Genomic DNA, 11,343 nt, shown 5'->3' with positions numbered 1-11,343 from the left:
TAAGTGATTGGTAACGGAAACAATGTTTTGTAACCATCAACACTTCAGCAAGCTGACAGACGTTACTCCTGGTTCAGCTTGAGGCTGAGGTTTAAAATCATCCTTCCTCCTGACCCATGTCTAACCTGGGGGCTTCCCTGTGCCTCTCTGGGCCCCAAACCCCTCCCCTGCCCCCCCCCCCCTGCCCCCCCCCCCCTGCCCCCCCCCCCCCCCCAGGCCCCTGATAACAAGCCGGTTGCCACACTCAGAGCAGAGGAGACACACACAGCAAGCTAACGGCTACCTGACTAAATGGTGTGTTTTTACAAACACGTCTTAAGTAGCAAAGTGCTCTTCTTTGGAATGTGTGACTGGAATTCCAGAAAACCTATGATTCAGTGTGTGTGACTCACTGTAAAAACCCTTGGTACACCAGCACACACACACACACACCGCACATACCCACAGACACACACATAATCAGTACATATCTACCTCAGTAAGGAAAAACTAAGGAGGAATGTCTGTGTGGTAGCAGGCAGGAAGGCAGTCCCCTTCAGCAAACACTCAGATTCCTCAAGTGTTTCTTCCTATATTTCTCTCCTCTGCCTCACCAGTCCCAGGTTGTAAATCTGTCTCTTCTCCCCCTTCCCCCTTTTCTCTCTCTCCCTTTCTCTCTCTCTGTCTGTTTCTCCACAGACCTCCAGGACTAGCATTCTGATGTCACATTCCAGAAGTTTCTCAGCCGAGGTCCGGTCGTAGACCTCAGAAAGGCGCAGCAGACCCAGAGGCAGCCAGACGGGACTCTTCATCATCCTCATCCTCTTCATCACCAGAGGCAGAGAGCCAGAGAGCCAGAGCGTGGACTGAGGGGGATCTGGACAGAGGTCTCTTTGTGGCTCTGCTGACCCTCTGAGTGGGCGTTGATTTAGGCTGAAGGTTTTTCTCCTCCAGCTTCACCACATAACTCTGCGATCACTAAGAGATCCTGCTGCCACTACTGACCCTCGCAGACAGACTGGTGTGGGACGGCTTCTGAAAGCAGGAAGCACTTCTCCCTCGTGGCGTATCTCAGCGAGTAGCAGCCAATCAAATGCCTCAACTGGGACTACTTTCTCCGTGCTCCTACTAAAAATATAACGTTTCCGGTGACCAACGAGGAAGCAACTCCCGCACGCGGTGAATTCTGGGAAACAGGATGCCGGCCAAGACGCCCATGTATCTAAAGACTACAACTCCCAAGAGGGGCAAGAAGCCCAAGTTGCGCGACGTCCTGTCAGGTGACATGATCAGCCCTCCGCTGGGGGACGTGCGCCACAGCGCCCACGTGGGGCCGCAGGGCGAGGGGGACATGTTTGGAGACGTAGGCTTCCTGCAGGGGAAGATGGACATGCTCCCGGCCTTAAACCGGCCGCAGGGCCACGCCCGCTCCCACAGCATGGAGAGACACCTGGACGAGGCCTACACGGGGGCCAACGGCCAACACCACCCTTACGGCGGCCACCGCAACACCCACCACCACGCCAGCTCCACGCTGAAGACCACCATCTCCATGCCCATGTTCCTCGCCCACGAACAGGCGCCGCCAAAGCCCCCACGCCTCCACTTAGACGACCCCGCCCCCGGGACCCACCCACAGGCCCCCGCACCCCAGCAGAACAACCACACCCACCACAACAACGGCCACACCCACAGCCATGCCCACAGCCACCATCACCACATCCAGCAGCAGCTGCAGCAGCAGCCTCGTTCCATGTCTGTGTGCGACGAGGGCCAGGGCCGCTACGTCGACCCCCGCCACGAGCTCTCCTACTCGGCCTCCTTCCGCCACCTGGTCCCCTCCTCCGGCTCGTTCTCCGAGGCCTCGTCGGAGGACTCCATGTCGGAGACGTGCGGGCCCCTGGACCCCCGCAGGGGGCTGAGCCTGGACTCGGACGCGGGGCTGAGCAACGAGGACCTGCGGAGCGAACGCAGCGAGTCGCCAGCCGTCACGGGGGTCTCCCCGGGGCGCTTATCTCCTGGGGTGTCCCGGTCCGAGTCCCTGGCCGGGCTGGATCTGGACCTGGGACCCTCCATCCTGGACGATGTCCTGAGGATCATGGATCGCTACAAAACTGTGGACGACTGCTGCGAGTTGTGAGACGCGGGAAGAGGTGGGAGGATGAAGGAGGGGGAATGGAAGAGACTCCATCGTGCAACCAGGCGCTGTGAACACTTGACTTGGCTGCCCTCCTTGGGGCTGTGGCGTGTTGGGATCGGGGTGGTCCACCTTGGCTAACTGACAGACAGAGACTGAAGACATGGTCCACACTGGCTGTGACTGTTGGCCACTGACCTAAATGGACTGAATGACAAAACACTGCAGGTTGTCAACCAATCATCTTTGCTTCAAGGACAAAGCTTTTCTGAATGTATAGGCTTATCTGTAGCCTGATCAGTTAGCCTGTGTAAACCAAAAGAGAGACCACAAAAGATGTATTCTACTTCGGGTTTGTTTGTTTTGCAACTGTCAAAATATCGTTGGTGTTCTCCTTTGGATGTTCTTCGAAGTGCTTAATCAAAGTGCGTAGGTCTACAGTACATCTGATTGAATTATACAATATCCTTGCAAGAAAAACACTATCAACATTGGACTGTGTTAGAATATGCCGCCATCTAGTGGTTATGTTATCAAATGAGATTATTCTCCAAAGTAGAGAAAACAAGTAGCGACTTTTCCGAAGATACGTGACAATAAAGTGCATACAGTAAACTCAAAGTATGTTTAATGCACAGCTTTGTAATTGCCTCGTTGGATGATTTAAATAAATGATCGGTCTTAATGGCTGTGCATCGACATGATATTGGACCTTCCCTCCGTCATCTTTAATCAATATCACAGTAGCCTACCGTTCGAATGTCATGTATGTCTGTCTGAAAAAATATGGACCAGTAAATAAAAAGATTTATCATTGAGGATCATTGTTGACTTTCTATTTTCTTAAAAGGCGATGAGCAGTTAGCAATATAATGTGGTCTCAATAACTGTAGCAAATAAGTTTTGTTTTTCCAATGAATTCATTTTTCACTCATTTTTGGCGTCAAGACGACCAAAACTGAACTGTCGTTGACTCGTACAGTCTGTTTAACGGAACGTGAGGTGATAGGCGTAGACCTCGTCTTATAAAAAAAAAGAGAAAGTGACACCCACAAGATCAACAGCCAATCAGTTAAAGGAAGGCGGGTCTTAGGCGGCCCAGGCGCATGGACTGAGAAAGGCGTAAGTAATCAAACGGGATCAAGACAGTCTGTTCTACTGAAGTTGGACAACAGGGTTAAGTCACTGTTACAACACCTCTTACGAGAATGAAGTAAGTATTTGTTGTCAGTAAGATCAGTGATAAATACAGTACTAACCTAGCGATGATCTTAACCTAAGATAGCGCTTGGGTGGCTAGCTGGCTCTGATGTGTAACTTCAACGTTTCTAGCTAGCTCTAGCTAGCATACAGTCAGTGGATAGCAATACGGTTGATGTACCTGTTACTGACAACTAAACACGTTATTTGCATTAATTAAAACGCAATAATTTTGTATTAATCAATAAAATAAGGAAAATGCTATTGCATCATATTGTGATGCAGAGCTAGCTGTCTACCTTTTATTCATCAGCATCAGCGTAACCTTAGCATGTAAGCTAGCAACCATGGCTTGCCACCTAACTAGATTTTCTACTAGCTAATAATAACAATGATACTTGCAATTTATTAGTTCGCATAATCACATATCCCAGTGAGCATTTTTAGTGTTTTTGAATTCTTGATTTCAGGCTTAACATCGAAGGACTGTTGGTGTATTTCCCGTATGACTACATCTATCCTGAACAGTACTCCTACATGCTGGAACTAAAGAGAACCCTGGACGCCAAGGTGAATTGACAGGTCACCAAACAGCCTGATAGATTAATCAAATCAAATCAAATGTATTTGTATAGCCCTTTTTACACGCAAGGGTCACACATGTCACAGAGGGCTTCACATACGCCCATAGAACTGCCCCTCAACCAACCTAGACCCTCAAGGAAGACAAGGAAAAACTCCCAGAAATTAATTTCCTAACCTTGTCCACTCCCATATTCATAAACGTTGAAAGTGCCACCCGTGCTATCACGATGCGAACCCGCGTTTATTGAGGCAATGCTACTGCTAAGTGTAGAGCTATTTGTTGTAAGCTAAGTTGTCTTTACTAAAAGGGACATGGTGTTCTGGAGATGCCATCAGGAACGGGGAAGACCATCTCTCTCCTGTCTCTAATCGTTGCCTACCAGCGGGTGAGATCTATACGGATGCTATAGGATATCTCTAAAGAGACGATTGTATCTCTGGCCCTTGACGAGGGCGTTGTGTAGCAAGCGTCATGATACCATGCTAATGATATCGTCTGTCGCGCTCCGTTTGTCTCCCCCCTCCCCACCGCCTCTTCTTCTCCTTCAGGCACATCCCCTCGAGGTCACCAAGCTCATCTATTGCTCCAGAACCGTTCCTGAGATAGAGAAGGTAGGAGGAAACACAACCTGTTTCTCTTCCTCCACTCCTACTGCAGAAAGGAGGATTTAGGCTTTTCAATGGTGTAAACACTGTAGTCACTCTGTGAGCTGCACCTCACCATGTGGGTGTTCTCTCTCTCTCTCTCTCTCTCTCTCTCTCTCTCTCTCTCTCTCTCTCTCTCTCTCTCCATCCTTCAGGTGGTGGAGGAACTGAGGAAGCTAATGGAGTTCTATTCCAAGGAGACGGGAGAGAAGAACAACTTTCTGGCCCTGGCCCTATCCTCCAGAAAGAACCTGTGTGTGCATCCAGAGGTAGGATCCTTCTGTTCCTGCCAGGAGAGCCTGCATCATCTGACCCCCCCCTCCCTTCACAGCTGACAGGCTAACTTATCCACTATGTGGGTTAGGGTACAGACACGTTTTCACGGTTTTTGTGTGTGTGTGTGACTGTGTGTGTGTGTGTGTGTGTGTGTGTGTGTGACTGTCCAGGTGAGCTCCTTGCGCTTCGGGAAGGAGGTGGATGGGAAATGCCACAGTCTGACAGCATCCTACATCCGTGCCCAGCGCCATAGTAACGCCAGCCAGCCCGTGTGTCGCTTCTATGAGGTGAGATCTCCTTCGTGTCTCTTTCTCTCTATATATATTTTTCTCTCTCTTTCTCTTTCTCTTTTTTCCTCTCAATTTCTTTCTTTCTTTCCATCTATCACTGTCTCTCCCTCTCCCCTTCACTCATTTTGATCTCTTACCCCCCTTCCCATCTCTCTTCTTTTCTCTCTACATTTCTATTTCATCTCTCTCACTCACTCACTCACTCTCTCAGGAGTTTGATGCGGTGGGTCGCCAGGTGCCCCTCCCGGCAGGTGTCTACAACCTGGACGACCTGAAGGACTTCGGCAGGAGGAAGGGCTGGTGTCCGTACTACCTGGCACGCTACGCCGTACGTAGCCAGACTAAAACAAAACTACCGTGATCCTCGTAACTCTGCAGCTCAGAAACACTTCTCAAATGGGATGAATCTGTGTCAGTACGATTGTTTGTGTCTCCCGTGTAATGACCTGAGAACTTCCTGTCTCAGATCGTTTAATGACCTGAGAACTTCCTGTCTCAGATCCTGCATGCCAACATCGTGGTGTACAGCTACCACTACCTCCTCGACCCCAAGATCGCTGACCTCGTCTCCAAAGAACTCGCCAAGAAATCTGTGGTCGTCTTCGACGAAGCTCATAACATAGGTCAGAACCCTCCTGTCTGTGTCCCACAGCCTGGAGCAAGTACAGAGTGGGATTTGTTTTTTTTTAAAAACACATACAATTTTTCAGAACCTACATACTTAACTGTATCACTCTCGCCCCCTCTTCTTCCTCTCCCCCTCGTTCCCCGTAGACAACGTATGCATCGACTCCATGAGTGTCAACATCACCAGGCGCACTCTGGACCGTTGCCAGGCCAACGTGGACACCCTCCAGGCCACCATCCACAAGTAAGAGTCAGGACCTTCACCGTGCACCTTCGTGTCGCCGCACTCTGTGACCGTAGCCCCGCCCCCCCTCCTCTCTGATAGGATAAAAGAGACGGACGCCGCCAAGCTGAAGGACGAGTACAGGCGATTGGTGGAGGGGCTGAAGGAAGCCAACGTTGCCAGGGAGACGGACGTGTACATGTCCAATCCCGTGCTTCCAGATGAAATCCTCCAAGGTCAGGATCGAGGCCTTCGACCTCTAAGGAACACTTTTAAAAAGCGAAAGTTGTCTCTGTTCTTTGCTTACCTCCATCCCTCCTACTATACCTCCATAAATCTCTGCTCTCCCTCCCTCCCTCCCCTCCCTCCCTCCTGCAGAGGCTGTACCTGGCAGCATCCGGACGGCAGAGCACTTTGTGGGCTTCCTGAAGCGCTTCCTGGAGTACCTGAAGTCTCGTCTGAGGATCCATCATGTGGTTCAGGAGAGCGCTCCTCAGTTCCTCAAGGACATCTTCGACAAGGTCTGCATCGACCGCAAGCCTCTCCGGTAAGATGCTCCGCTTCCCCCTCTCTCCCTCTCCTCTCAGCCTCTCTCTCCCTCTCCTCTCAGCCTCTCTCTCCCTCTCCTCTCAGCCTCTCTCTCCCTCTCCTCTCAGCCTCTCTCTCCCTCTCCTCTCAGCCTCTCTCTCCCTCTCCTATCAGCCTCTCTCTCCCTCTCCTCTCAGCCTCTCTCTCCCTCTCCCCTCAGCCTCTCTCTCCCTCTCCTCTCAGCCTCTCTCTCCCTCTCCTCTCAGCCTCTCTCTCCCTCTCCTCTCAGCCTCTCTCTCCCTCTCCTCTCAGCCTCTCTCTCCTCTCTTTCTCTTCCCTCAGCCTGTCCTTCAGTCTTTAGTCTCTTAGCCTGTCCTTCAGTCTTTAGTCTCTCAGCCTGTCCTAGCTGTATCATTAAACCTGGAACACCACGCTTCAGCTTGTCTTACTGAACCGGCTTCAGAAGAATCCGTCACCGTGGTGACCTGAACATGCGAGTGTAGACAGAGAATTCGAGCCCCACCTCTGTAAAGGTCACACTCAAAAAAATAAACAAAATTATTCTCTTTCTCTCTGTCTCCCTCCCTCCAGGTTCTGCGCAGAGCGGCTGCGCTCGTTGCTGCGGACCCTGGAGATCGCCGACATCGCAGACTTCTCTGCCGTCACGCTCATCTCCAACTTCGCCACGCTGGTCAGCACCTACAGCAAGGGCTTCACCATCATCATCGAGCCCTTCGAGGACAGGACGCCCACCATCGCCAACCCTGTCCTACACTTCAGGTCGGCAGGCTGGGGGCGGGTGGTGGATGTTGTTGTTGATGTGGTTGTGGTTGATGTGGTGTAAAACAGTGACCTGTGATCGGTGTATCTGGGATCGTCTGGTAAGCCTGCCCTCTCTCCCTGCCTCCCTTCAGCTGCATGGACCCGTCCATCGCTATCAAGCCTGTGTTCGAGCGCTTCCAGTCAGTCATCATCACCTCAGGGGTAGGCTGCTTCTCCCTCCTTCCTTCTCTCGCTCTCTCTCCCTCTCTCTTTCCCTCTCTCCCCCTCTCCGCTCCTCTCTCCATCCCTCCCCTTTTCTCTCTGTAATCGACTCCTCAGGGGGTATGCCCCTCCCTCCCCTCCCTCCCCTCCCTCCCGTCTCCCTCTATTCCTTCTGTAGACCTGATTTTTCTCCTCACCCCTCCCCCACTCAGCCCTCTCCTCACCCTCCCTCCCTCCGTCCCTCCCTCCAGATTAGCAGAGATCTAAACCTCTAATCAGGCATTAGAGGCCCACCTGCTGACGCCTCCTGTCTGTCTGTCTGTCTGCCCAGAGAACACACCACCACAGTCTCATGACACTGAAGCACTCTGCAACACTATGCCAGCCCTAAAGACGGCTCTCTCTTCTAAACCACAAACCTGCCAAGAACTTTAGTACCACTGGATGTAGTTCATAATTTGGCCTCTGGGTGTCCTCAGTAGTCTGTTCCCTCATCAGGGAATATTTAAAATACTGATGTGATCTCATGGAAGCAGCTGTTGCATGTTGAAACGGTGTTGCTCTTCCTGTCCAGTGTGTCCCTCTGATCACATGACTGAATCTGTCCCCAGACCCTGTCTCCTCTGGACATCTATCCCAAAATACTCGACTTCCGGCCCGTCACCGTGGCGTCCTTCACCATGACGCTGGCTCGCACCTGCCTCTGTCCGCTGGTGGGTATACACATCGCCATGGAAACGGAACCCGGAGGGGCTTCTAGAACACAGAGAACCCCTAACTCCGAGACTTGACCTTTGACCCGCTTGACCTCTCTCTCCCAGGTGGTTGGCCGCGGCAACGACCAGGTGGCCATGACCTCCAAGTTTGAGACGCGAGAAGACTTCGGTCAGTTCCTGTCTTAACGGTCGATGATGTCATGAAGCACGTTAATGCTTGGCTGTCTGGTTTGTCGTCGTGGTATTTCTATAAAGCTTCTTCAAAACTCAACTGTCAACGTGTTTTAACAGCCGTCGTCCGTAACTACGGCAACCTGCTGCTGGAGATGTCTGCGATCGTGCCGGACGGCATCGTGGCGTTCTTCACCAGCTACGTCTACATGGAGAACATAGTGGCGTCCTGGTACGAGCAGGTGTGTAACACACACACACTTATATACACACACGATACACACATACATGCGCATACACGCATACAAAATAAGAAAAAAGATGATATCATAAAGTGTGTGTGTGTGCAGGGCATCCTGGAGAACGTGCAGAGGAACAAGCTGATCTTCATCGAGACGCCGGACGCAGCCGAGACCAGCATGGCTCTGGAGAAGTTCCAGGAGGTGAGAGCAGCTACACACTCATCACTCAAAATGGCCGCCCTGCTGCCTTGTCTCTGACCCCTGACCCCGCCTTCCTGCTCCTCAGGCATGTGAGAACGGCAGGGGGGCCATCCTGCTCTCTGTGGCCCGGGGCAAGGTGTCCGAGGGGATCGACTTTGGTGAGAGAGGGAGTGTGTGTGTGTGAGAGAGACAGTGTGAGGTCACTTCCTGTCTCTGGACAGCCAGCCTGTAGCCGTTGTTTCCTCACGAGGTTCTGTTGTGTTCTCCAGTGCATCACTTTGGCCGGGCGGTGATCATGTTCGGGGTTCCCTACGTGTACACACAGAGCCGCATCCTCAAGGTCTGGCTCCCTACTCCTCCTTCCTCCCTCTCTCTCTGCCCTCCCTCTCTCTCTGCCCACCCTCTCTCTCTGTCCTCTCTCTCTCTCTGCCCTCCCTCTCTCTCTGTCCTCTCTCTCTCTGCCCACCCTCTCTCTCTCTGTCCTCTCTCTCTCTGCCCTCCCTCTCTCTGTCCTCCTTCATCCCTCCTTCCTCCCTCTCTCTCTGTCCTCTCTCTCTCTGCCCTCCCTCTCTCTCTGCCCTCCCTCTCTCTCTGCCCTCCCTCTCTCTCTGCCCTCCCTCTCTCTCTGTCCTCTCTCTCTCTCTGCCCTCCCTCTCTCTCTGTCCTCCTTCATCCCTCCTTCCTCCCTCTCTCTCTGCCCTCCCTCTCTCTCTGCCCTCCCTCTCTCTCTGCCCTCCCTCTCTCTCTCTGCCCTCCCTCTCTCTCTCTGTCCTCCCTCTCTCTCTCTGTCCTCCCTCTCTCTCTCTGTCCTCCCTCTCTCTCTCTCTGTCCTCTCTCTCTCTCTGTCCTCCCTCTCTCTCTCTCTGTCCTCCCTCTCTCTCTCTCTGTCCTCCCTCTCTCTCTCTGTCCTCCCTCTCTCTCTCTCTCTCTCTCTCTCTCTCTGTCCTCCTCTCTCTCTCTCTCTCTCTCTCTCTCTCTCTCTCTCTCTCTCTCTCTCTCTCTGTCCTCCCTCTCTCTCTCTCTCTGTCCTCCCTCTCTCTGTCCTCCCTCTACCTCCGCTTTCTAGCCTTCTACCCTACAATCTGTCCCCCCTTTTCTCACTCTCTGTCTCTTTCTCTCTGTCTTTCTCTATTTATCTTTGTTTATCTCTGTCTCTTTGTATCTTTCTCTCTGTATACCCCCGCCCCTTCCCTCCCTGTTGGTGCTGTGGTGATGACCTCTGACCCCGGCCGTTGCAGGCTCGCCTGGAGTACCTCCGGGACCAGTTCCAGATCCGGGAGAATGACTTCCTGACGTTCGACGCCATGCGCCACGCCGCCCAGTGTGTCGGCCGCGCCATCCGGGGCAAGACGGACTACGGCCTCATGATCTTCGCTGACAAGGTGTGTGTGTGTGTGGTGAAATCTGTGAACTGATCAACTAGTTGGAAATAACACGTGTAATTGCTGATAGTAATGTACTGAAGACCCATCAGTGTACAACCTTAAGACTGAGATCTGAGGTCTGACGTGGTCTGACGTGGTCTGAGGTCTGACGTGGTCTGAGGTCTGACGTGGTCTGAGGTCTGACGTGGTCTGAGGTCTGACGTGGTCTGAGGTCTGACGTGGTCTGAGGTCTGACGTGGTCTGAGGTCTGACGTGGTCTGAGGTCTGACGTGGTCTGAGGTCTGGCGTGGTCTGAGGTCTGACGTGGTCTGAGGTCTGACGTGGTCTGAGGTCTGACGTGGTCTCCGTCTTGCTCTCCCCGTGGCTCCAGCGCTACGCCCGGGCGGACAAGCGCGGGAAGCTTCCCCGGTGGATTCAGGAGCACCTGACAGACGGCAGCCTGAACTTGACCATAGACGAGACCGTCCAGCTCTCCAAACACTTCCTGCGCCAGATGGCTCAGCCCGTTAGACAGGTACACTGCTGCTGCCACACACACACACACACAAACTCACACAAACACCCTCTCTTTTCCCCACAAACACACTAGTTACATTTTCAAACCCTCCTCCTCCCCCCCCCCCACAGGAGGACCAGTTGGGTCTGTCTCTGTTGACTCTGGAGCAGCTGCAGTCTGAGGAGATGCTGAAGAAGATCGCTCAGATCGCACACCAAGCCTGAGACGTCGCCGTGACGACCTCATCAGCCTGAGACGTCGCCGTGACGACCTCATCAGCCTGAGACGCCGCCGTGACGACCTCATCAGCCTGAGACGTCGCCGTGACGACCTCATCAGGTCGGGACGCAGTCATGATGACCTCATCAACCCGTGACGACGCCAGCAGGCCAAGATGCCGCCGTAATGACATCATTAGTCTAAGACCCCGCCGCAATGAAGTCATCACCCTGAGACATCACCTCGGAGATGACGTCATCAGCCTGCAATGCTACCACGTGATATCATCAATCATGAACACGTCCGTTACATAGATCTTGTAAATGCATCTGTCCTGTGTCACTACAGCTGTAAATATAAAACCTCTTTTTTATGGAAAATACATTTGTTTATATTTGTTTGGAGGTTACATTAATAAATGTTTACATTTTGTACCATA

The 11,343-nt window shown here is 52.5% G+C and overlaps 2 protein-coding genes across 2 annotated transcripts; both read left to right on the top strand.

The window, feature by feature from the left end:
• The first annotated feature begins 231 nt into the window (after positions 1–231).
• zgc:154093 (uncharacterized protein LOC777623 homolog) lies at positions 232–2,935 on the top strand. Its single transcript, XM_062473475.1, has one exon. It carries the CDS (start codon positions 1,178–1,180, stop codon positions 2,117–2,119), a length of 942 nt encoding a protein of 313 aa, XP_062329459.1. The 5' UTR covers positions 232–1,177; the 3' UTR covers positions 2,120–2,935.
• A 260-nt stretch (positions 2,936–3,195) lies between these two features.
• Positions 3,196–11,343, top strand: ercc2 (excision repair cross-complementation group 2). The gene is made up of 22 exons (XM_062473610.1): positions 3,196–3,329; positions 3,787–3,886; positions 4,210–4,287; positions 4,451–4,513; positions 4,702–4,815; positions 4,993–5,109; positions 5,324–5,440; positions 5,612–5,735; positions 5,887–5,983; positions 6,065–6,198; positions 6,341–6,509; positions 7,082–7,270; positions 7,405–7,474; positions 8,086–8,187; positions 8,296–8,359; positions 8,482–8,603; positions 8,712–8,804; positions 8,890–8,962; positions 9,074–9,144; positions 10,043–10,186; positions 10,560–10,703; positions 10,817–11,343. Exons 1-22 carry the CDS (start codon positions 3,325–3,327, stop codon positions 10,907–10,909), a joined length of 2,283 nt encoding a protein of 760 aa, XP_062329594.1. The 5' UTR covers positions 3,196–3,324; the 3' UTR covers positions 10,910–11,343.

Source organism: Osmerus eperlanus, chromosome 11 (assembly GCF_963692335.1).
Source record: "Osmerus eperlanus chromosome 11, fOsmEpe2.1, whole genome shotgun sequence".
In the NCBI taxonomy this organism is placed as follows: Eukaryota; Metazoa; Chordata; class Actinopteri; order Osmeriformes; family Osmeridae; genus Osmerus; species Osmerus eperlanus.
The sequence above is the reverse complement of the archived record's forward strand: the minus strand, read 5'-3'. Positions and strand labels throughout refer to the sequence as shown.